Source organism: Anoplolepis gracilipes, chromosome 4 (assembly GCF_047496725.1).
Source record: "Anoplolepis gracilipes chromosome 4, ASM4749672v1, whole genome shotgun sequence".
Lineage (NCBI taxonomy): Eukaryota > Metazoa > Arthropoda > Insecta > Hymenoptera > Formicidae > Anoplolepis > Anoplolepis gracilipes.
Window position 1 is genome coordinate 13,291,082 of NC_132973.1, and position 23,725 is coordinate 13,314,806.

Below are 23,725 nucleotides of genomic sequence, written 5' to 3' on the forward strand. Positions count from 1 at the left end.
ATGAAGATCTGCCGGTATTTCTAGATGTTCGTTTGTTCGAGACGAAGACACGCGTAGCTGTCAAAATTAATGCATATATTGGTTATGGTACTTAGGTCTGTGAACAACTTATAACGCAATTTTTTTATAATTTACACGAAAATCGTGTATATGAGCGTATACAGATAACAAATTCGAGAATTTGACGGAGATAATTTTTGGAGAACACCATGGTGTTGAACGATTGCCCGGACCCGGAGAGAGTTGGATGCGGCTTTAGCGCGTTCAAAGAGATGGACGAAGTGATCGCTCTGATGACAGAATTGAGGAAGCCTGATTTACCATCAAGCCTCGTCGAGAGAAATAGAGACCGCTTCAATTTCATTCTGTCTCAATATCAGGATCAGCATCAGCTGCTGGATCCTTATCTCGAGAGGATCCTGGGCCCCCTGCTATCGATCATCAAAGATGATGATTGCGAGGAAAGCATCAAACATAACACGTTTAAATATTTATTTATTATTATGTCTGTGAAAACGTATAAAAAGATTGTTACTTATCTTCCGCACGAGGTAGTGGATCTGTTACCTGTATTAAGGATGCTTGAAAAGCAAGATCCAAATGATGTAGAGACATGGGAAACCAGATATGTTCTGCTCGTATGGTTGTCTATTATTTCCAAAATACCATTTCCTCTTTGTCGCTTAGAAACTTCTGAGAATGTAGATCCAGAGCAAACTATTATTGTCAGGTAATAATATTGTCATATCTATAATATAAAAATATATGAAATAAAATTTATTGAAATATAGATGATAAAATGTGTCAATTTTATTTTGTTATATATTTCAGAATTCTAAAAATATGTAAACTGTATTGTTTATCGAAAGATGCGTGTGCTGTAGCAGCTGTGTTCTTAATAGCAAATTTTTTGACAAGATCGGATGTTAAGAAATTATACTTGGAAGAGATGATCATGTGGTGTTTAAAGGTAATACTTTTTTATGATATCAAATATTATCAGCTTGAATGACAAATTTAATATAGATATTTCTATAGAAGAAATATATATTACCATTATAAAAAAAGCAATATCTTTTAAATGTCATTACTATACTCCTTTTTTTTTAGTGTATAGAAAATGATCCTTTGAGACATGGGCCTTTGGCTGTAATAGCTTCCATATTAAAACATAGTGCCAGAGAAGATGTCAAACCATACAGTCAAATACTTCTTGATAATATGTTGAAACTTCGACTGAGTGAAAATCCAGCAGATCTTATTAGAAAATTTGCAACAAAAGTTATTCAGCGCATAGGTATGAAGAAAAGGTTAAATTTTATTAATGTAATACATTTTTTTTTCCTTAATTGTATTAAAAATTGATTAACAATATTCGGTAGGTTTGGTATTGTTGAAAACAAAAATAGCCTCCTGGCGCTATCAGAAAATGAGTCGGCCAATAAATATTATGCCTAATGTTCAAATAAATAATATTGATAATATTGATAGTATTACCGATAATGATATTAAGAAAACCATTTCAAATGATAATGAAGATCAAGAAATTCCCCCAGCCATTGAAGATATAATAGAACAACTAATACAAAGTCTTCGAGATAAAGTGATTACTATAAGGTATTTATGTGTGCTAGTTTACGTACTACAATAGCAAATATACATATTCATTAGAAATATAGTACTAATTAGATACAATGGTATAGATGGTCTGCGGCAAAAGGTATTGGCAGGATAACAGCGAGATTGCCGGTAGATTTGGCCGATGACGTATTAGGGTTTGTGTTGAACTTGTTTTCCGGACGTGAATCAGATTCGGCATGGCACGGTGGTTGTTTAGCACTCGCGGAACTTGGTAAAGATATCATTTAGATATGTGTAATGATTTTTATTCTTGTATCCCTAACATTACTGTGTTTATATTTCAGGAAGACGTGGCCTATTATTACCTCATCGCTTGAGTGACGTCATTCCCGTAGTTTTGCAAGCCTTAGTCTTTGACGAACCTAGAGCCTACGGATCCATCGGCTATCTAATTAGAGACGCTGCTTGTTATATATGTTGGTCTTTTCCAAGAGCCTATGATCCGCATATTTTTGAGCCTTATGTCAAGGAAATAGCAGCAATGTTATTAGTGGTAACATGCTTTGATAGAGAGGTACAAATCATGCACAATTTCTATTTGCATTGCATTTATATGATTTATGTATTATATATAATTATTATATTTGTATTGATAGATAAACTGTAGGAGAGCAGCGTCCGCCGCATTTCAAGAAAATGTTGGCAGGCAGGGTAACTTTCCACATGGCATAGATATATTGACTGTCGCCGATTATTTTGAAGTTGGTGTCAGGAGTCATACTTACCTCAAGATTAGGTATACAAATCATCAAGTATTTTGACATGTATTGGATAATCTGATTTTCACGATTTAATCGGTGTTTGTAATATTATTTTTATTAGTGTTCAAATCGCGCAGTACGAAGAATATACGAAACCTTTAATAGATCATCTGGTTGCAAAAAAAGTTACTCATTGGGACACTGCAATTAGAGAACTTTCAGCTAGAGTAAGTCTGAAAATTTATGTATAGTAATATTAACTTAAATGTATGATTTACTGATACTTTTACTAACGTTTAGTTCTGTATATGTTACTAGTAATTTGTTGCAGTCACTTTTCAACCTGACAGCATCTGATCCACATTATATGATAAACACAGTACTACCAACTCTGTTGGACATGCTAAATTCTATCGATTTAAACGTTAGGCATGGTGCAGTATTAGCCACTGCAGAAATTCTTGAAGCTTTATACAATCACTTTAATGATAAAATTGAAAATATTATTGGTAAGAATTTACAAAATTACATATATGCAAATCAGTTCTATCTTTAAATATCTATAGTAAAAAAAAAAAAAATCAAATTTATTCAGGAGCTACGGCTGTAGCCGATATACAAGATGTAGCAAGAACTTTCAGAAGTAGAGGACAATTTAAAGGACTTGGCGGAGAATTGATGAAACAAGCTTGTGCCGTGCTAATAAAAAAATGCTCTGTTGTTCACTTTCCAATTCATTTCACAGATGTTGTAGGCATGTATTAATAATTATGAAACAAGATTTACTTATAAAATTGAACTTTTATATTTAATACACTAATATTTACATCATGGATAATGCAGATGATTGGCAGAAACTATTAGAAGAATGCTTAAGTCATGAAGTATCGGCAGTTAAATTAAAAGCAGCAGAAGCACACACAAATTTCTTTGTAGAATATTACGTTGATATCAACTATGATGCCCGAAGTGCTGTGATTAATCGTTATTTAGAGTCGCTGCGATCGAGTAATCAACCTATTAGAATAGGATTTGCACAGGCGATAGGTAAATCAAAGAATAAACGGCAAAACATTAAATTGCATCAGGTGTATAATTTTCATTTATTTCATTCTTAAAGGCCATTTTCCACTATTTGTAATTCGTGAAAGAGTGAAAGACATCATAGAGGCATTAATTGCGTGTACTCACATATCAGAGAGTACACTGAAATGGGCAGAGAGTAGGAAAGAAGCTTTACACTCTTTAACAATGATATTGCAAACATTAGGAATTGACGAAACAGGTAAATATATTCGAAATATTACATTTGTCATTATTGTAACACAAAAAGCTTGTTCTTCAAAGAAATTAATACATTTGAAATATGAATTATAGAAAAAAATTATGAAACTTAAAAACATTTTTCACAAGTTATGATAATTTTGTACTGAACATGATATATTTTCTAATAATATTCATAATTGAATGAAGAAAATTTACAATTTTTTCAGACAAGTGGCGAATGTTTGCGTCGGATTTGTATGATTGTTATCTGTTAGCCCTTAAAGAATATACAATAGATAGTCGTGGAGATATAGGCGCTTGGGTACGAGAAGCAGCTATGGTTGGATTACACGTATGTGGAAAATATTCCATCATGAAAAAAGAATTTAAGATTATAATATATCATCCAATGTGTCAGAATTAATTCCTAAATATCTAATATTGTTACAGATATTGACAAACCTAGTATCGCAAGCAAAATTATCATCCATCTTGAACGAGGACTTGATGGCTAGTATTATCGGTGGTATTGCACAACAGGCCGTCGAAAGGATAGATGGAATTCGAGCTCAGGCTGGTACTGTTTTTAGTGCACTTATACACAGGTAAATAAAACGTATTAATATGTATGGATAATTAAGCTTGTCAATTAAAGTTGTATAAAGTATTTTAATTCGCGAAATCAATAACATCTCTTCTCTTTATAGCGATCCACCACTACCGAATATTCCTTATCACGATGAATTAAAAGTTATATTTCCTTATAACGAATGTAAGGAGACTATCGAATGGAGAATGGAATCTGCAACATTTCCACGATTCATTAAGCTGTTGAGTTTCCCGCCGTATAAAATAGATCTATTGCGCGGAATTATATTCAGTGTCGGCGGTATAAGCGAATCATTGGTATATTTAATACAAAACAATCTGTATCAATTATATACTTATTTTTTTATTTGATAAAGAAAACATTATTAGTCAACATTTCAATGTAATCTAATTTTAATAATTGTGTCAATTTTGTTTCTAACTAAACGTTTCTCTTTTGTCAGGTAAAATACTCGAGTGTTTCTTTGTTTACTTATCTACAAGAGATTGATGAGACTGGCTTGAGAGATCTATGCGAGAAGATATTAAATATATTTGAGGAAAGTCATAAAAACGAAAGGATGATAATATCAATGTTCGCTTTCTTGGATCGTTTATTGAGTTCAGGTTGCATTCAATCTGTCTTGGATGACGCAAATAATACAATCTCAGAGCGTATATTAGTACTATTAAAACACGAAATAAAATATTCCAGCAATATGAAACTGCTCATTAGTAGCATAAACGTTTTTTGTCAGTTATTACAGGTTTGTAAAATGATTAAATATTTCATTAATTAATTTTTAAATAATTTTATTATATTTTAATTTAAAAACATGTTTCATTTATAAAATATATATGTATATAATATATAATTGTATTAAAACTTATAATTAAAATTGAATTGTATTAAAATCATATTTCTAGGTACGAGGTCCTGTTGCAGAAAGAGCATTTTGTCAATTGAGTATATTTTTGTGTCATAAATACACAAGCTTGAGAAAAACAACAGCTGTACGTACTTATGAAGCATTAACTCTTTATGGAGAAGAGATAGATATAGCAGAAGAAGATTTGGCAAATATACTTGCAATATTGAACGCAACAGATTGGGAACAACCAATTGCAGATTTACGTCCAATCAGAAATCACTTGTGTGAGTTAATGAAAGTACCTGCTCCAGTTTTGCAAATAAAATCGACGAATTGAGAAACAATATTTAATATATAAAAGATCTTAACATTTTTTCAAATTATCTTACTTTTTTTATGGCATAAAGAATGCGACGGAATTAAATCATTAATATGGTCTAAACTATGGCAGAAAAGTTCAATAGGACATTTTTCGCTAGTTATATGTATAAACTAAATTGTGTATATTATTTACAGTTTGAAAATATTGTACATACACGCGAGAATACAATATCTTTTTTTTTATGTAAGCTACATTTGATGAAGTATACATTTTGTAAAATGCATTTCACAATTTTTGTCACATTATTTTATACAGAATAAATGTATAAAAAAATTCCACAGTATTACATATAAAAAAAAAATGCTTTAAACATATATGCACTCAGATTTATAAACATTCATATTCGTAAAATAATCGAGTATTTGTACTTATATCAAAATTATTTACAAAACTATATTACTTGTTTCATCTCAACATTCATTATTATCATACATATTCATCTTCTGTACATTAAAATGTTTTATATTAATGCTGATATTATTAGTTATATAATGAGCTAACAGTTTAGCTCCGCATTTCTCGATATTCCACTGCTGCATCCACCAATTGCGTTTGCTGATTCCACCAGTTATAGGATCTCTCGGTAGTGGACAATCGTATTGTTTTTTTGTTACCGTACGTATTTTTGATTCGCGATTATTCTGTATTTGTTCACAAATAAAACATTCGAATTCATCTACGTAATTTCCAAACTCATGAGGAATTGTCGTCGATCTTCTTTCAAGTGCATGTAGTAATGCACTATTTCTGACGCGATACTTGCGTTCATTTAATTTGTGAGATAAGTATTCTTCGTATGCAGACTCATTTCTCACAAGTGTGTGCAAAAAGTCAGCAAGCGCTCTTGGACCAGTAAAATCTAATATTGAGATGGCAGATTTATTATTTGGGAGCCACTCCTATAAAATCAAATGTCCAAGATTAAAAGTATTTAATTATAAAATCATCCATCTTAAAGTTATGATACACATGTCATACACACATACATATACACTTTTGATATAAGATACCTTGAAAGACGGTGATCCATAATATATGGGTACAGACCCAACAATAAGTGGCCTCCACAGTTTTTCTGTGATATAATCATTACAAATCGCATTTTCAAAAGCTATAGTAAACTTGTATTTAGCCACAAAGGATAAGAATTCACGATTATTTAAAATATCGAGATAGTTGTTTTTAAATCTGAATAGATATATATCCATCAATAATTATTCTCATAATTCGCGATATAAAAATTGTTTGTAAAATAATGTATATACCTGTCATCAAGGCGAGCATTATTTACACATGTACCATAGGAATCAATACGAATGTATTTCATTAATTCTAAGACATAACGATCCCTGTCACTAGCAGTATTACAGTCAGATTGAATATATAATACTGATGCATAATTTTTTGCATGTATTAATGCAGTCTTCTCTTTGGTGGGCACATAATATGATTTTTCTATAAAAATATATCTTGTTCTTAGATTTTTTTATATGCTTGTAATTTATGATTCACAAAATTTAAGTCTCTGATTGTTTTAGTAGCAAGAAAGAGAAACAGTGTTTTGTTAATTATATCTTTTAAATTTTTGTCTACATTTACCTATTAATTCTTCTAAACTGAATAAGTCAAAAAGGGTAAGTGGTACATCACTAAATCTGCTAAAGGTTGAAGAATAATTAAAAAGATTAAGTGCTTTTTCATGAACGAGCATAGGATTATTTCTAGGAGATTCTTCATGAAGTAAACCCCATGATACAGCACTGCTCCTCCAATTAGGCAAGTCATGAATATGGAAGTTACTTCCATAAAACAAAATACTCTAAAAAAATCAATAAATGCGTATAATATGCAGATTTTTGCTCAGAAGAGATTATTTAGATAAGAGATCTTGCTGAGAAGAATTGCATTTGAAGAAATATAAGAAAATCATACTTTCAAGCGTATGTTGTGCTCAAATGTTCTATTGTATGTAAAGTAACATTTAGCATTTTTACAAGTTTTTACTTGATTATTATTACCAAACGGAGTCCACCACAATACGACTGGTATATCGTCATCTGGATGTGACAAGTAATCATAAAAATACTTTATCAATATTCTTTATTGAAAAAAAAGCATTGAGAGTAAATGTGAATTACCTGAAAAAGACAATCTCGTGCGGTCGTAAAGCATTAAACGTAACTGAAAATTTACAAAATTAATTAGCTCTGACATTTGTCAAATTTAATTAATTCATCGTTAATTGATCATTTTTTTTTATATACCTGAAATATTATGATACATAAACCTAGCGTTGTCGCGGTTGCAAACATAATACGTAATTTCCGTGGCATTGTAACTTACAAGATGTATATTCATGAAGATACAATCTATTTTTTTCTCAATACATACTTATATTAACATTTACTAATTATTAATAAAACAAAAATTAAAACATAACCTAAAAAATTGACAAATATACAACTGTCAAATTTTCATACTGAAAAGATATCACTTCAATCAGCGCGCAGATATTCGTCAAGCGTGCCGATTGGCTATAATGCGTTTCGATATTAAAATATCGAGGTGTCAAAATGAACAATGTATCGATAAACCGTGATAAAAGTATCGATACTCGAAGTATCTCGTCGCACGTCGCTACATACATACACATCACAATCACATACACAAAGTCACAAAGGGAAATCTCGAAGAAACACCACGCGCGCTTATTTCATGCTTTGTACGCACGCATATGTGTGTGCGTCGCGTGTGTATACGCTTTACCTCCCGCTGCGATCGTCCATGGCATTCCTCTTCATGGTGTGTACCTTCCTTTGGACCGCTCCATCCGAAGCCAGCCAGTTAGCTTGACTAGTCGGTCGACCAATCAGTCGCGGGAGCTCATCGCGTTGCTCTGGTGTATCTCCGTCACGCTCTAACCTCTCAGTCGTATCCGTCACGCGAGCTGTCTCGCTCTCGCTTTCTTTCTTCGCCCTCTTTACCGCACCATTCCCCTCTGCCCCCTCGCGCTCCACGCTCCTCTTCCCTCCTCCCCCCTTCTCCTCCCCCGCTGCCGCTGCCCTCTTCCTGTGTCGCGTACCGCGCCGTTTGTCTCTTCCTCTCCCGCCTGTATCGTCTGTCCCTCCCTCCCTCCCTCCTTCCTACCCTCCTTCCTCCCTCTCTTCTCACTCAGGCCTCAGGCCTCAGGCTTCTCTTTCCCTCCCGCTGAAATCGGCTGTACCTGTACGTCGGTGTATCATCGTTGCGCGATTTTACGTGTTCTCGTGTGCATTACGGACGGCTCCAGGTATCCAGGATGCAAGCTATCAAGTGCGTGGTCGTCGGCGACGGGTACGTAATATGCGGAGTCGTCGTGAAAAATATCGTTTCACCGAAACTCGAGGTCGGTCAGAGCGAGGGGAGATGATCCACGAAAGGATCCGTTTTGTCGTCGCCGCTCAGGGGGGCCCGCAGGGACGATCGTCGAGCGTGAATCGGGTTACTTCTGGGACGCCAAAGCGTCCCGAATCTCGCTAGAGTATCTCGGTATCTTTTAAAAGTGCGAGCGATGGTATCTTTCACGCGAGCCCACCACGCCCGTACGGGATCGCGAAACGACGTTGACGTATACACGCGTGTTTTCGCGAGGACGTCATATTTTTTTTTCCTTCTTCGCACGATTGTTTGTTCGACGTAGTACGTAAAATCGTGGCCTCGATCGTTGCCTTTTCTATTCGGGAAACATTGGCCTTTTGTAACAAGCATATGAATCAAAATACTCGTTAATAATTTTAATATCCTAGTTTCGCGAGATAGGAATTTTATATCTCTCGCGCAATGATTCATCCAATGAGTACATAAGTACATGTATGTTTTTTTTTTCTTCCTCCTGTGAAAAAAACTAATATATTCGGTGTATAATTCAATTAGCAGAATATCAATCTGAATTATTATATTTGTGTTCTCTAGTGCTGTTGGTAAAACATGCTTGCTGATAAGCTACACTACCAATGCATTTCCTGGGGAGTACATTCCAACGGTGTTCGACAATTATTCTGCGAATGTAATGGTCGATGGAAAGCCGATTAATCTCGGTTTATGGGATACAGCAGGACAGGAAGATTATGACAGACTGCGGCCATTGTCTTATCCGCAAACTGATGTGTTTCTGATCTGCTTTTCATTGGTAAACCCAGCGAGTTTTGAAAACGTACGCGCCAAATGGTATCCTGAAGTGCGTCACCACTGTCCTTCTACTCCGATTATTTTGGTTGGCACTAAACTGGATCTGCGTGAAGATAAAGAGACCATCGAGCGTCTGAAAGATAAGAAATTAGCTCCCATCACATACCCTCAGGTTTGTCTTTCTTTGGCAATTATATAATGCCAATAATGTAACTTAATACAACAATAAAAAATGTACATTTAAAGTAGAATTATATATTTTTATTAGTAATAATAATAAAAAACATATATCTACTTCTTTTATTTTTACTTATACAGCAAAATTGTATTATAAATGTAATAATTATAAAATTATTAATATATGAAAAATAATATATGAATAAGAAAGTTTCAATCAATAATAACTTGTAAAATGTTTATATAACATTGATATTTTGACTATAGGGATTGGCTATGGCGAAAGAGATTGGTGCTGTCAAATACTTGGAATGCTCTGCTCTAACGCAGAAAGGTTTGAAGACTGTGTTTGACGAAGCGATACGCGCTGTATTGTGCCCTGTTTTGCAAGTGAAGCCAAAACGCAGATGTTTCCTTCTATAATATTAAATGTATCCCTCTTTGCACGTTGGTACTGGAGTGTGTTAAAGTGTCTCATCGTCTCCAGTGTACCAAACTCGAGAATCGAATCAATCGGACAAGTTACCGACATTTGGAACCCCAGTTGTACCAGCCTATACCAGCGTCAACAGGCTGCAAACATCTGCCAGCATAAGCGCACAAATATTAGTTCGGTACAAAATTTCCAGCGAGCAAAATAAGAGGGTTTCATACAGAAAAAATCATAAATTCGAAATATATAAATTCATTCTTATGTGGCCTCCAACATCCTATAAGAAATTAATCAAGGAGTTTTTGTGCTGTCTCGCACGAACAAAGCTTCCAGTCTAGAGAGTCTGATAATAGGGCTATAAAATGCAAAAATTGACTGGATGTTTTAAGCGAAAAGATGTAAAAGAAGCCAAAATAATTGAATTAACTGCTGTACAGTATACTAGAGTATGTTATTAATATTATTATTAATAATTATGTATGAATGGTAAAAGAAGAAGCAAATATTACCATATAATTGTATAAGCGTCCAAACATTGACTGTATACTGATCAGTTTAATCAAAGAGGAAAACCATTTTATGCTATTTGCTATTGTACATTTTAGGTAGGACATATATAATTAACATATGGAAAAGAAAGAAAACAGTAGTTTTTCCTTATCGCGAAAGATTACAATACTCGCATCAAGATATAAATTTGGAGAGAAAGAGAAAATATTTTTTAGAGATATGCATAGAGTACATGGCAAACCTGTTTGGACGATATTCATCTAGATGTTCATTATAAATGTGAATAACAGTAATTCCACACACATACACATTTCTCCAAGTACTTAGAGCAACTATACATATTTTTCTTTTTATTCAAATATTCACTAACAATTTGTTAAAAGCAAGCTTTGACAAGGTTGCATTCGCAGAAAGAGTTAGCTTTTGAAAATCTCACATCCACAGAGTGTTTGTTTGTTTCAAATTCCAGATTTATTTAAGAATTTGTATATAAAATCTAATTGAAGACATTAGATATGTGTAATCAAATGTCATTCAATGTTAAGTGTCATTCATGTCTGATATTTAAATTCTGTTTGTTCGTACAATAGTTTAACAATATTTTCATTTGATGTGAGTTTACGATGGTTCAAAAACAATGATTAAACGATAGATTTAATTACAAAAAAAAAAAACTTAGCTATACATTTTCCAAGCGGAATTAGTAGCGCAGCAGCCGCATAACATGGCTTCCTTCTTCCACTAAATTGGTTAACAATTACATAAACATTATAATTACCGTAAACGTTACATACCATAATTTAAGAGATAGCTAACTATTGTACAAGAGTTCTTTAGATGTATGTGATATAAGTATAAAAATATTGTCGAATTTACAGATTTCTCTGCTTCATTTACAAATATTTCTTACACGACATGACTTGTGATTAATTACGCGCGATATAAATTTCTTTTCACAGGAACTGTCATTTTGTCGGATCGGAATTAAAAAAAATATCGTTACCGAAAACAAAATACAATTACTGAAGCAGAGAATCATGTGAATCATGATGTAAGAAAACATCATGGTGTGAATGTTCCTGCATGTGTAAGAGAGAATGTTATCAGTGTGAAGGAGAGAAAAAATAAAAAAACTGCGAATGTATGATATATGTAACAAGAGAAAAAGAGAGAGAGTGAGAGAGAAATATGCTATAGCATAACAATTGTATATAAACGCTGAACTTCAAATGTATTCCTACTCTTATTATCACGCATAGTATACGATTTCATACATAATGTATATGCGTATAAATATGTGATAATACGAGTCATATACATATATATATAAAAGTCGCGCTGATCGAATCTAAATCGAACGTTACTTGTTTTTTATATATATATTATAAATATATATAAAAAAAGACGGCGCGGGGGGAAAAAGAGGGGAGCTGAACCAAGACCTAACTACTCTCAATCGTCACAGACTCATTTATTAATCTTCGTGCAATCTGAGAAAGAGAAATGAAAAGAAAGTGAGAGAAATTTGGTCCACGGAAAAAAAATCATAAAACTACTGTAATGAAATATGCTTTATATTAAAAATGGGTGTTTATTAAATATTTTAATTAATTTCTTTTGTCGAGAAATATAATCTTCGGTACAATACATTTGTATACTATTATTATTATTATTATTACGCAGCACTATCGAAGAACGTGTTGATCAATGCCGATATCTGATCAGGCGTGTACTTTATATACTTGGCTGGATTCTTCGAGAACGATGTGCCACGATATTTGTTGTGGAACACAGTATATAGTGGGACGATCGCCTCGTGCAGTTCCTTCCTTAACTCCTCGCGCAAACATCTGTCAGGTACCGAGTAAGAACGCTGACACTTGGCTACTTCTTCAAGCTCTCTCGTGAAACCCAAGAATTTTTCCTTCAATGTTTTGGCAGCAAGATCTGCAAAGAAAAAAACGCATACACGAGAATTATGTGATTAAGTCTAGAGATCCGCTAATTGTTAACTACTTCGACCATTGTTTCAGAAAGTAGATAATACTAATAATACACGACATTATGTGAATATATGAGCTCAATATTTGTATGTTTGCTATTTCTTTCTATATGTAATGTCGCTAAAGAAATATTTAGAATCTTATTTTTGTAACTTCTCTCATTGAAATTTTTTTAAATGTAAAAACACGAACCTGGCTCGTCTGCGAGATATGATCGCGCTTTGGCAAAAGTTGTAGTGACGTAATTGTTCTTGTCTTTTAACAGTAGATCATGATACGTTTGTTCTGCACTTGGCTCGGCCAGTAACAATAACTCCATGAGGGAACTTCGGCAGAGAGCATTAACCACATAATTGTGATTATTCAGCCGGAATAAAGCTCGTAAAGCGAGATCTGAATAAGACGCGTCGCTTTTATTTACTAATGCTAGATTCAACTGAGCGAGTACCTTCTCTGTAAAAGGATGATAAAAAAAAAATAAGTTTTCATCAAAATTAACTAACACTACTCTTCTTTTATAGCTGCTTCAAATTAAGTTTTATGTACAATAAACGACATGGAGGGATCGTATGTCGTATGAACTTACTGATATATACACCGAGAACCATTCTATGTACATTTTCCGGATCTTTCGAGTGCAACGCAGTCTGATCGATAAAAAGATTGCGTCGCAGAACAATGCCAGCCATATCCGCATATTCGGCCAATTGTTCTAAAAAGATTAAGACATTACTAGTTCCTTCTGCCACAGTACCGTCTTTTGGTAAACCCGCGCCGGATTCATTTCTCACGCTCTCCGCAAATTCTTCCAAAGCTTTAGCACCCTGCAAAATTAAATAGTTTTTCATTACATTGATTACATATCTTTTTTTATATCAAATTAATACGAAAGTTTTTCGTTTTTTTTTTATTTTTAAATTAATATAAAAAACGAAAAATTTTCCCATCAACCTAATAATTTGATTTTTAAACAGTCGAGCAAAAATTTTATCAAATAAAATTGAAAATATATCGGTTTTCATACTTTTATACCTTTGTTATATTATACACTATTGCACATAATGTACATTGCTATTATATATTAATATCTTTTTGAAATGGATAATTTTTGTACTATTGAAATATTTTTCTGTTTAGCAAAATTGCACGATTTCAGAAATATACAAGCATATCTATTCATTTCAAAAAAATCATTATGTTTAACTAGGAAATACTAGATGAACATGATTTACGTATGTTTATATATTTCTGAAATCGTGAATTTGTATGAAAAGAAAGATTATGCCCATAACGTAAAAATCGGATTATCCATTTCTAAAAAATATTAATATATAATATAAATTATATATTATATATATATATATATAAATTAAAATTTTAATCTTTATATGTAATTATGTTAATTCAAGATTAAAAACTTAGTCCTTATAATGATAAAAAATGATAAATTTAAATTGGAGAAAGTAGAAAAGAGTTAACGTTAAACGTACGGTTGTGTGTAATGTGTCAAGTACTGACGCAAACTTTGAGCGGAGCGCGTAATCGCAACCCTCGACCGTTCTTTCCAGATCGGGCTTTAATTCGCCAAGATGCTTTAAAATCGGGAAGACCACAAGAACGGCGGAAAAATCGCGTCTCATAATGCATCGTTTGGCACGCGTAGCTATGCTGTCTCCGTCGTGAGCTACTAGATCCATCGCGTCGCGAACGGTAGCTTCGAGCACCTGCGCTTGCAAGGAGGGTGGTAAGATCCTTGCAACCAGCGTGCGCTCGGCCTGTATAAGTTTGTGCAGACCGGCCGCTAACAAAAGATAATTTTCCATTTCCTGTTCGTCAGGTGCCGCGTCTTCTATCGAGTATGGTGAAAGCTGCGTCGGTTTCCTGGATACGGAGTTCAGGGCTAGATTCAACCTCGTCGTTTGGGATGCTTTCAATAACATTCTGTTGGCCTTGTCCAAAGCATGCTGCAGTCGTCGCGACGCTCTGCGTCCCGCGTTCTCCTGACCGTCCAGAGAATGTCGATTAGCGAATTTCGCTCTCTACGAAGTTATATAAAATAAGCTTTTTTTCAAAGAATTATATGTATTTTTACGTGTATATGTATTCTATTTACAGGCATAGGACTTCCGGCGTGGGTGCTACCGCCACTGGCACTCCTTTGATGCTCTTTGAGCAATAGCAGAGATCTCAAGACAATAACAGAACGTACAGAAGCATATATCTTTGTATGCCTACGATGACCCCTTTCTTCGAGCCATTCGGCAATCTTAAATAAATCGCTCATAACGCTTTCAGGTAATTGACAGAGAGACTGTGGTGCATCCTCGTTGCTGGTGTCTTCATCGGAACCGATCAAATCCAAAAGTACGATAGGAAGAATTGGTCTACTTTGACGATTAAGGATATCTTGAAATTCTGCATAAAGTGATTCTAGACCGATTGAGAAGAGACCTGTGACGTTTTGTAATTCGACAGAGCTGGGATTATTTTTCTGGAAGTATCGTTGAGCATTATATAGACGATTCATTGCCTCGAGAAAACCATCCAAACCACTGGGCCCACTTGGCTCTGCGCGTACAACAGCTTCCACCTCTTGACATACACCATAATATCCGATAGCATGATCTAATATGCTTAAAGTTTTTTCTATATCTGGAATATTAAAATCAAAGGATTTATAACAGAAAATTGACACAATAAATTCAGAAAATTCTGTTATAGTTGAAAAGAGAATAATGAAACATATACATACTGTGTTGCTGAGCTTGGAGATTTGCAGTTTCGTTATAAACAGGAAGTATAGTACGACGTAGTGTAGCTAAACGTTCTTCCAAGGAAGAGAGTATTCCCACCACTCCACTCGTTAATCGTCGGCTGCGTTCTTCCGCCTCCTTCAGAGCTTCCAGTGCAGCAATTTCTGACTCCAACTTACATTGTATCTCGAATCGCCTTTCAGAAGTGTCAGTCCGTATCGCGTGCATGTTCTCTTCATTTATTTTTGTAAGTAAAAATAACGTTAACTAACGAGTTAATGAAATAAATAATAAAGTATATTTTTGTTAAAAAATATTAGAAATATCTTCAGGAACGTCTTTGACAGTTAATATTGTTTCCAGAGTTTGATACAAGCCCAAAATTGCACGATTGTTTGTGAAATTTAGGTATTTAAAAAAGATGAAATATATTTTGCATTATTTAAATTATTTTTCTGCATATATATCATTATTGACATTATCATATGATATCGAACTGACAGCTATCGTGTGACATATAACGTCACATTATATTAATATATAAATTTTTAATGTTATATGACACATTTTCGATTTATGTTAAAAATATTTTTTTATTATGTATCATCAATATTTTGTTTGCTTATATATTATAATAATTTTTTTTAGAAAAACCCTACTTGGCTCAAATTGCTGATAATGACTGGTAATCGCCAATGATCGTCCGACAAAACCTTTGCAAACCTCTATCCACTAAACCATTGACCTAAGAATATCTAGACGAACAAATGCCTATTAGATGAGGATTGTGTTCCAAAATTTACTCCTTTGAAATAGAGTTTCATTCAATTAACCAATCAGAACAAAAGAAACAAAAATTTCTTTATTCTGATTGATCAATGAAATGTCACTCTAGTCCGAGGAGTAAATTATGTATAATTAAATTATATGAATTATACGTAATATAATTGATAATAATCATAAATGTGATAAATTAAATAAGGAGAGTAAAAGAAGAAAACAACTGAGGTAAAAAAAAAGTTATAAAAAAACTTTTTATACCGACAGTCATGATACATGAATGTATCTAGACGTGTGTTTACTTCAAAAGTACCTAACTTCAAATGTTACAACGCCAGGCTATCAACAGTTATCAAGGATAGGATAATTGGAAAAGACATTGCGTGTTTTGTCAATCGGCTTTGTAAATATTGGCTATTATCTGATTATCTCTTACGAATGAGTTGTGGCTCGACTGACAAAGGTAAATATAAAGTACTATAATTGTATTTACATACATACATAGTTATTGGCGTAGTAGAATTTATTTCGTCGCAAGTATATACTTGTGCGCGAAAGGACGGAGTTTGATCGATTGTTTGTTTAGATAACGAGAGTCAGTCACATTTTGCGGTTTCACGATATTGCGTTTTACAAATCGATTCGTACAAATGTAATCGAAGAGTCTTATTTTTTTATAATTATATTTTTAATTTATAATTTTATTTTATTTTACTGTTAAATGTAACTTAAAAAAAAAGATTAGATTAGATTAGATTTTAGATTATTATTTAGATTTTAGATTATTATTTAGATTTTTTTTCTATAGCTAAATAATCTTTATTTATTTATTTTTTTTTTTTTTTTTTTTTTTTTTTTTATGAATTTGAAATTAATGTTCAAGATAAGAAGATAAGAATAATTTTTTACAGAGAGATTTCATCATTAGCTCTCTGGAGGCCCCAGTATTGTTACGCAACCAGTGAACAATTATCAAAATAATGGAGAAACCAGTTTCATCGGATATAGTCATCATTGCAGGGAATTCTCACCCAGAACTCGCCAACCTTATTGCAAAGTGAGTAATATCAAAATAGATAATATAAACATCATGGTTAATATTATATGCATGTATTATTTGTGATTTTACTATGTAAGAATAACTGTTCTAACAACTAGTTTGTTTTGTATATCTCAGCAGAATGTTTTGTTATTAGATTTATATATTAAAATTAACAAAGAAAAAAGAGAAAAACTTTGTACATATACAAAAACACAATTAAAAAGAAGAGAGCAAATATTTTAAAATATAATTAATTTAAAATAGATACAAATTTATGTTATTATATATAATTATTATATTGTAATTATATTATTTTGAAGTTTTTTTTAATATACAATAATATATTTTCTATACTGCTAAAAAAATTATTTGTTATTCAAATATATTCTAGGATTATATTAATATATATGCACAAGGGATTGCAAGATATAGATCTTAGATGGAATTGTTACTTATTAATAATTATGATTAAAAAATTAAATGTTTAATGAATTGAAATCTATCTATTTGTATGTAAAGGAAGATATACAGAAGATACATTTAAAGAATATATGTATTGTTTGTAAGTTAAAAATATATTCGTTATATATATATTTATAAGTTAAAATTCTTTGTATATTCAAAGTCGGTTAGGTGTGAAACCTGGTGGATGTGCTGTATATCACAAATCAAATCGTGAGACAATGGTGGAGATAGGAGATTCTGTACGTGGCAAAGATTTGTTTTTGATCCAAACTGGTACAAAGGATGTAAACAATAACATAATGGAGCTTCTCATCATGGCCTATGCCTGTAAAACATCGTCGGCCAAAAACATTGTTGGCGTAATTCCATATTTACCTTATTCCAAGCAGTGCAAAATGCGTAAACGTGGCTGCATAGTATCCAAGCTTTTAGCAAAAATGTTGTGCACTAGTGGCCTAACTCACATTATCACCATGGATCTTCATCAAAAAGAAATTCAAGGATTTTTTGATGTTCCTGTGGATAATCTAAGAGCTAGTCCATTTTTGCTTCAATACATTCAAGAATCCGTATGTAAAAAAAACTTTTTACTGTAACGTGTTATATAAAAATCCTAATTTATTACTTTATTATGTATGTTTTGAATTGACCTAGCAATTTTATTTACAATAATATTAATATCTTTACATTAGAACAAATACCTATGAATTGGTACATGTCAATTGTCAAAGATCACAGACATAACATTTTTCTTTTTTTACAGTTTTAAGAATGACATGTAAATGTTTTATATCATGCTTTTTTTATTTATAGAATCTTTTTTTTGTCAGATTCCTGATTATCATAATTCTGTGATCGTTGCAAGAAATCCAGGTAGTGCAAAGAAAGCGACTAGTTATGCAGAGAGATTGCGTCTGGGAATCGCGGTAATTCACGGAGAACAGAGAGAAGCCGAATCCGACATGAATGACGGTCGATATTCGCCACCTGGGTTAGCAATGGCGGCGCGCACTATGGAAGTTGGGGTAGGTGTGCCTTTGCATCCAGCGAAAGAAAAGCCACCTATAAGTGTTGTCGGAGATGTCGGAGGACGTATTGCTATTATGGTGGTAAGTAAAATGGTATATATTTATTTGTATCATATATATGATCGTGTGACTCACATTTGAAAAATGATTTTTAGGATGACATGATAGATGATGTACAATCGTATGTAGCAGCTGCTGAAGTGCTTAAAGAGAGAGGAGCTTATAAAATATATGTCTTAGCTACACATGGTTTACTCAGTTCAGACGCGCCTAGGCTCATTGAAGAGTCTCCGATCGATGAGGTAATAACGATATTAAAATTGGAGGTATTTTTAACATATGGAAAATTAAAATTTGAAATGGAAAACATATGGTCCATTAAATTTTTTTAGGTAGTTGTAACCAATACGGTTCCTCACGACGTGCAGAAGATGCAATGCCGAAAAATCAAGACTGTCGATATTAGTATTCTTTTAGCGGAGGCGATCCGACGTATACATAATAAAGAATCAATGTCCTATCTATTTAAAAATGTAACTTTAGAGGATTAGAAACTAAGCAATTGCACATCAAAAGTTACATTTTAATTATAAATGAGAGTTGAAAGTTGACATAAGTCACATAAAAGTTGATGCCGGGGACCATGTCCAGAATACATATCCGTCTATTAATTTTCTACACTATTTTTATATTTCTCCAACTTGAAACAATAATGAATATATGAACTAGTCCCTTGTGTTTATTAGTGATAATAATCGGCCGAATATTTTAGCTATATTTTTTTGTAGTCATTTTTTCTTTAGACAAATCTACAATTATATATTGTGTATAATAACAAACCAATTATGAAATATAGGCAGATGTGAGACATAGACAGTATTAGATTACTGTAAGACATTTTAGAATCCTGTAAAATCATATATATATAGATAGATACATATATATATATATATATAGATGTGTATTCTGTGCTTACCATTGATCCAGTGTTAGTTTTATTGTATGATTATATATAAAGTTATTGTATTTTAGAACGAGACATAATAAATATATTTCAAGATATAAAGATTTTTCTATAGATATAGATTATATATATATATATCGAAAAAAAATATATATTGAATAAATATTACTAAAAGATGTGAATTTATAATGATAATAATTGCAATCAAAAAGGATGTATATCTATCATCGAAACAGGAATAGGAGTGTTGTCATGGAAACACACAGTATTTAGATCAGATATAAGTTCTTTTCTGTACTCTTTGTAATATCATAGCTTTGTCTTTTTGTGTCATCCTGTCATTTTGATTTCAGAAAAAAATCCATTCCGAATAAATCATGGCATTGGATCTCGAATTAAGCAAGATTACTGTTTCATTGCAAGCGGATGAAAAAAATCGTCGTAAACAAGCATTAGAAGAAATAATGAAGAATATATCTCGAGAGGAGATGTCGAGTAAGCTCGACGATCTGGTCAAGATATGGGAGAGTGTGGATAGATTTCTAGTCAGAATCTTAAACGACAATACTGAGACATGTCGGGATCTGACTGTAGGGATACTGAAAATTTTTCTCGAAGCTCTGCCACCCAACGACAAGCACATCATCTACGTTATACCGATAATGTCCAGACGATTAGGCGCACAGGAACAGATCGAGCCATCGGAGGAAGTACGTTTGAAGTGCGTGTCTCTTCTGCGGATGATAATCGTTAAATACAAAGATCTGTTGGCGCCATATGTCCAGGATGTGACAGGAATATTGGCGCGTACCGTAATGGATAATTATCCAAATGTAAAGAAGGAGAGCTGCAGATGTATATCGGACTACGCGAAGACTCTGCCGAGGCATTTTTATTCGCAATCGGAGCATCTGATAAAACCTATCTTGAGCAATTTTACGCATCAGCATTATAGAGTTCGGCTCGCCGCTGTTAAAGCGATAGGTGATGCTATTCAGTATGGGAATAGTAAGTCGATGGAAGAAGTGGCGACTCCTTTGGCACAGAGGCTCTTTGATCAAAACGGAATCGTCAGGGAAGGTAAATATTTTTTCCACACAATTTTCTTGTTTTATTTTATTTTTATTCAACTCTTTTGTGTGAGTCTATATAATCCTATTGTGAATTTATATAGCTGTAATTGAGGTATCCGGTTACTGGTTGACACAGCTGCCTGACAGATATAGTTGGTGGCACAAGCTTCTTCCATTGATCCTGACAGGATTGCATGATGAACTCGAGGAGATTCGTGTAAAAGCGGCAAACTTGTGGGATGCTGCGGGAAGATTGTACATGGAAGAAAACGAAAATGATAAAAAGTTGAAAGATAAGATGGATTTTCTTACAGAAGATCCGGAACATTATCCTCCAGAAAGTAAGTTAACAAAAATTGTGCAGACCATTTAGACAATTCATAGAATATAGATTGGAAAGCAGCCTATATATAAGATCGTGATTTTTAGTTTCTAGACCAAATTTAGGATGTCGTGTGATTGCACAGCAGAATTTATGTAAGCTAATTAATGGCATCAATGTCGAGCTTGGAGATTGGTTGCCAGATATACGTGTACGCTCTGCACAATTACTCTGTGTATTGATATTAAATGTCGAAGAGGATGTTACACAATATATTGAAAAACTCTTGCCACCTATGTATCGGTAAATATTTCTATCGTTTCTTTTTGAAAATTGGAAAATGCAAAATTTAAAACAAATTATTTGTTATTTCAAAATTATATTCTATTTGTATGATTTTATTCCAAAAAAAATAGGATTGGCTGTATTGTAATAAAGGAGATTATAATTACAGCATGTTTACTTGTTACAGTGCTTGCAACGACGAAGATAAAAGAGTCGTGGACTGTGTGGAAATTGCTGCGCGATATCTGGGCTACTTTGTAGAACCTAAAATTTATTGCCACTTGGTGCTTCCTACTCTAGAGGAGTGTCTAACAGTCGGACATTTGCGTGTCTTTGCGGCGATTATCAGTGGCAGCGAACGAGGAGCTCTCTCGCTACAGTTGGACAAAATTGCGCATTTCTTACAGCAACCGTATGTTTGTCAAAGCAGAAAAAGCAACTACCAACGTCAAATACTATATTGCTGCGAGTCCTTTCTCATAGTTTGTAAACAGGTATCTAGATATAAGATTACTTTTTTTATTAATTGATTAATTTATTTCAAATGTAATTTATTTTTCTTGTACTTTATTCTTAAATATAATATATTGAATGTGCAGGATTGCAGAACGATTACTCAAGCATTATTTACCGTAATATTCACCGTATACGCGATGAGCGTAGAGTCTTCCATTCGTGACGAAGCGGACAGACTCTTGGAGGTGCTCGTTGACATAAACTCGTTAAAGGATGTCGAAGATCTTTTTCGCAATTACATAAAGCCGCTGTTAACATTGATTCACGATGACTGCGCCTCATGGTCGATTTACAGTGCGGAGTCACAAATTTTTTGCGCTTGCTTAAGTCGCGCTGGAATCGCTGTGGCACATAATATGGACCTCGCATTACCTATTCTTAAGAAAACCATGAGCAAGGACGCCGATTCTGAGTTGAAGCTGCGACACTTTATTCTACTTTCGGAGTATTTTCTTAACAATCAGAATTTATATCAACATATCAAGGATCCGCATAAATTCGTGAACACGATTATCGAGGAATTAATTGTGCCTGGACTCATCTGGAGTGCTGGCAGAGCGGCTGAAGCTATTCGCACCGCCGCGGTTTGCTGCCTCTGTGCCATCCTGGAGAACAAGATAATTAATTCAGGCGAAAAACTCGACGACTCATCTGCAAATGAAGAATCCAGAATTTGTATTACAGTAGACGAGTTTCCGTCTATCTTCGACAAAGTCGTGCCCGTTTTGGTCAGTCTGGTGGACGATAAGGCGAAGAAAACTAGATTATACTCCATGCGCGCTATTTGTTTATTAATAACAATTGGGCAGAGACTATCCTATCTAAACGATGCATATATCCATCGCACATATCCAGTGATATTGAAAAGACTCGACGATGGTTGCGACGATGTTCGCTATGCCTCTGTGGAAGCACTCGTTGACATATGGAGCACTGCGTCTGAAGATTATGATATTATCGGTAGCAGAAGTCATATCGACGCTCTTTATACAACAATGATTATTCATTTGGATGATCCAGAGTCTCGTTTTCAAGAGATAATGCTGGGTAATAAATTTCTTTTTCATCTACACTTATTTAATGTAACAAATTATATATAAATTTAGGTTTTAATATTTTCATATTTAATATAATCATAATACATTTTAATATAACAAAGATTTTAATACAGTTTTACACTGTCTTTTTAGATGCTTTAAAGCGTGTCGCAAAGATTTATCCCGAATTATTGCATCAAAAATTGCATAACTGCCAGTCAAATTTTAGGAACAAAACAGGAATAGATGCACTTTTGGAGTACTGTCAAAATATATTACAAAAAGATTAAACTCATTTCTGAAGATGTACAACAAATATCTTGTAATCTTAGAAGATAAACAAGATAAGTTTTAGTAATTTAATGTAGATTAAAAATAATTAGATATAAATTAGGGCATAAACTTGTTTATTAACATCGTATTGAATATATTAAACTTTTTAATATAACTGTCATAAACAATTTAATTTTACACTAGAGTATAGCAATTAAAAAAATCAACTTTTTATTTATAAGATAATTTATTTTATCAGAATTAAAATAAATCTGAAAAGAGAGAGAGAGAGAGAGTGAAGTTAAAGAAGGTTCGATGTGTAATAATGTAGTATATAATATAGCTTTATCATTTTTTTTTTTATTTTACTAAAATAATAATACAAATGTAAAAAAAAATATGCTGATGAAAGAAAAGCAAATGTGTATATGATAATCGATATGAATA

The 23,725-nt window shown here is 33.2% G+C and overlaps 6 protein-coding genes across 9 annotated transcripts; 4 read left to right on the top strand and 2 right to left on the bottom strand.

The window, feature by feature from the left end:
* Positions 1-18: 18 nt before the first annotated feature.
* Positions 19-5,626, top strand: Tbcd (tubulin folding cofactor D). The gene is made up of 17 exons (XM_072890813.1): positions 19-730; positions 832-970; positions 1,111-1,297; positions 1,383-1,617; positions 1,704-1,852; positions 1,926-2,155; positions 2,238-2,377; positions 2,464-2,569; positions 2,674-2,851; positions 2,938-3,096; positions 3,186-3,389; positions 3,463-3,627; positions 3,836-3,960; positions 4,059-4,213; positions 4,316-4,514; positions 4,661-4,963; positions 5,124-5,626. Exons 1-17 carry the CDS (start codon positions 210-212, stop codon positions 5,403-5,405), a joined length of 3,477 nt encoding a protein of 1,158 aa, XP_072746914.1. The 5' UTR covers positions 19-209; the 3' UTR covers positions 5,406-5,626.
* Positions 5,627-5,707: 81 nt separating this feature from the next.
* On the bottom strand, positions 5,708-8,337 carry Fuctb (alpha-(1,3)-fucosyltransferase 10). 2 transcript variants are annotated; one of them, XM_072890822.1, is made up of 7 exons: positions 7,715-8,124; positions 7,589-7,631; positions 7,383-7,507; positions 7,050-7,269; positions 6,716-6,905; positions 6,461-6,638; positions 5,708-6,349 (listed from the first exon to the last, which is right to left on the bottom strand). In XM_072890822.1, exons 1-7 carry the CDS (start codon positions 7,781-7,783, stop codon positions 5,861-5,863), a joined length of 1,314 nt encoding a protein of 437 aa, XP_072746923.1. In that variant the 5' UTR covers positions 7,784-8,124; the 3' UTR covers positions 5,708-5,860. The 2 variants fall into 2 exon arrangements, with proteins under 2 accessions (XP_072746923.1, XP_072746924.1); XM_072890823.1 differs by lacking the exons at positions 7,589-7,631; positions 7,715-8,124 and adding an exon at positions 8,217-8,337.
* A 95-nt stretch (positions 8,338-8,432) lies between these two features.
* On the top strand, positions 8,433-12,386 carry Rac1 (ras-related protein Rac1). The gene is made up of 3 exons (XM_072890836.1): positions 8,433-8,783; positions 9,402-9,789; positions 10,062-12,386. The coding sequence occupies exons 1-3, from the start codon at positions 8,749-8,751 to the stop codon at positions 10,215-10,217; spliced, it is 579 nt and encodes a 192-aa protein (XP_072746937.1). The 5' UTR covers positions 8,433-8,748; the 3' UTR covers positions 10,218-12,386.
* On the bottom strand, positions 11,713-16,262 carry Exo70 (exocyst complex component 7). Of its 2 annotated transcripts, XM_072890818.1 has the most exons (7): positions 16,153-16,262; positions 15,493-15,726; positions 14,854-15,392; positions 14,231-14,779; positions 13,327-13,564; positions 12,933-13,193; positions 11,713-12,684 (listed from the first exon to the last, which is right to left on the bottom strand). In XM_072890818.1, exons 2-7 carry the CDS (start codon positions 15,719-15,721, stop codon positions 12,413-12,415), a joined length of 2,088 nt encoding a protein of 695 aa, XP_072746919.1. In that variant the 5' UTR covers positions 15,722-15,726; positions 16,153-16,262; the 3' UTR covers positions 11,713-12,412. The 2 variants fall into 2 exon arrangements, with proteins under 2 accessions (XP_072746919.1, XP_072746920.1); XM_072890819.1 differs by lacking the exon at positions 16,153-16,262 and having other exon boundaries at positions 15,493-15,869.
* A 253-nt stretch (positions 16,263-16,515) lies between these two features.
* On the top strand, positions 16,516-19,870 carry LOC140665104 (phosphoribosyl pyrophosphate synthase-associated protein 2). 2 transcript variants are annotated; one of them, XM_072890825.1, is made up of 6 exons: positions 16,516-16,736; positions 17,185-17,330; positions 17,941-18,349; positions 18,611-18,889; positions 18,964-19,110; positions 19,201-19,870. In XM_072890825.1, the coding sequence occupies exons 2-6, from the start codon at positions 17,254-17,256 to the stop codon at positions 19,357-19,359; spliced, it is 1,071 nt and encodes a 356-aa protein (XP_072746926.1). In that variant the 5' UTR covers positions 16,516-16,736; positions 17,185-17,253; the 3' UTR covers positions 19,360-19,870. The 2 variants fall into 2 exon arrangements, with proteins under 2 accessions (XP_072746926.1, XP_072746928.1); XM_072890827.1 differs by lacking the exon at positions 16,516-16,736 and adding an exon at positions 16,773-16,925.
* A 143-nt stretch (positions 19,871-20,013) lies between these two features.
* LOC140665096 (dynein axonemal assembly factor 5-like) lies at positions 20,014-23,568 on the top strand. The gene is made up of 6 exons (XM_072890815.1): positions 20,014-20,852; positions 20,947-21,186; positions 21,275-21,470; positions 21,640-21,946; positions 22,052-23,015; positions 23,159-23,568. Exons 1-6 carry the CDS (start codon positions 20,150-20,152, stop codon positions 23,293-23,295), a joined length of 2,547 nt encoding a protein of 848 aa, XP_072746916.1. The 5' UTR covers positions 20,014-20,149; the 3' UTR covers positions 23,296-23,568.
* The last annotated feature ends 157 nt before the right edge of the window (positions 23,569-23,725 follow it).

What these genes read in the sequence shown, in the direction of transcription:
- Exo70 (XM_072890818.1), bottom strand. Translation starts at nt 15,721, where the DNA reads ATGCACGCGATACGGACTGACACTTCTGAAAGGCGATTCGAGATACAA. An exon ending in TCTCCAAGCTCAGCAACACA is followed by an intron (nt 15,393 to 15,492) that starts GTATGTATATGT and finishes TTAATATTCCAG; the next exon opens with ATATAGAAAAAACTTTAAGC. An exon ending in GGTTCTCGGTGTATATATCA is followed by an intron (nt 13,194 to 13,326) that starts GTAAGTTCATAC and finishes ATCCTTTTACAG; the next exon opens with AGAAGGTACTCGCTCAGTTG.
- LOC140665104 (XM_072890825.1), top strand. Translation starts at nt 17,254, where the DNA reads ATGGAGAAACCAGTTTCATCGGATATAGTCATCATTGCAGGGAATTCT. An exon ending in GACGTATTGCTATTATGGTG is followed by an intron (nt 18,890 to 18,963) that starts GTAAGTAAAATG and finishes AATGATTTTTAG; the next exon opens with GATGACATGATAGATGATGT. An exon ending in AAGAGTCTCCGATCGATGAG is followed by an intron (nt 19,111 to 19,200) that starts GTAATAACGATA and finishes AAATTTTTTTAG; the next exon opens with GTAGTTGTAACCAATACGGT.
- Fuctb (XM_072890822.1), bottom strand. Translation starts at nt 7,783, where the DNA reads ATGCCACGGAAATTACGTATTATGTTTGCAACCGCGACAACGCTAGGT. An exon ending in AGCACAACATACGCTTGAAA is followed by an intron (nt 7,270 to 7,382) that starts GTATGATTTTCT and finishes TGATTTTTTTAG; the next exon opens with AGTATTTTGTTTTATGGAAG. An exon ending in AATGCTCGCCTTGATGACAG is followed by an intron (nt 6,639 to 6,715) that starts GTATATACATTA and finishes ATATCTATTCAG; the next exon opens with ATTTAAAAACAACTATCTCG.
- LOC140665096 (XM_072890815.1), top strand. Translation starts at nt 20,150, where the DNA reads ATGGCATTGGATCTCGAATTAAGCAAGATTACTGTTTCATTGCAAGCG. An exon ending in AAACGGAATCGTCAGGGAAG is followed by an intron (nt 20,853 to 20,946) that starts GTAAATATTTTT and finishes GAATTTATATAG; the next exon opens with CTGTAATTGAGGTATCCGGT. An exon ending in CTCTTGCCACCTATGTATCG is followed by an intron (nt 21,471 to 21,639) that starts GTAAATATTTCT and finishes TACTTGTTACAG; the next exon opens with TGCTTGCAACGACGAAGATA.
- Tbcd (XM_072890813.1), top strand. Translation starts at nt 210, where the DNA reads ATGGTGTTGAACGATTGCCCGGACCCGGAGAGAGTTGGATGCGGCTTT. An exon ending in CATACTTACCTCAAGATTAG is followed by an intron (nt 2,378 to 2,463) that starts GTATACAAATCA and finishes TATTTTTATTAG; the next exon opens with TGTTCAAATCGCGCAGTACG. An exon ending in TCATTTCACAGATGTTGTAG is followed by an intron (nt 3,097 to 3,185) that starts GCATGTATTAAT and finishes TGGATAATGCAG; the next exon opens with ATGATTGGCAGAAACTATTA.
- Rac1 (XM_072890836.1), top strand. Translation starts at nt 8,749, where the DNA reads ATGCAAGCTATCAAGTGCGTGGTCGTCGGCGACGG. An exon ending in TGCGTGGTCGTCGGCGACGG is followed by an intron (nt 8,784 to 9,401) that starts GTACGTAATATG and finishes TGTGTTCTCTAG; the next exon opens with TGCTGTTGGTAAAACATGCT. An exon ending in CTCCCATCACATACCCTCAG is followed by an intron (nt 9,790 to 10,061) that starts GTTTGTCTTTCT and finishes TTTTGACTATAG; the next exon opens with GGATTGGCTATGGCGAAAGA.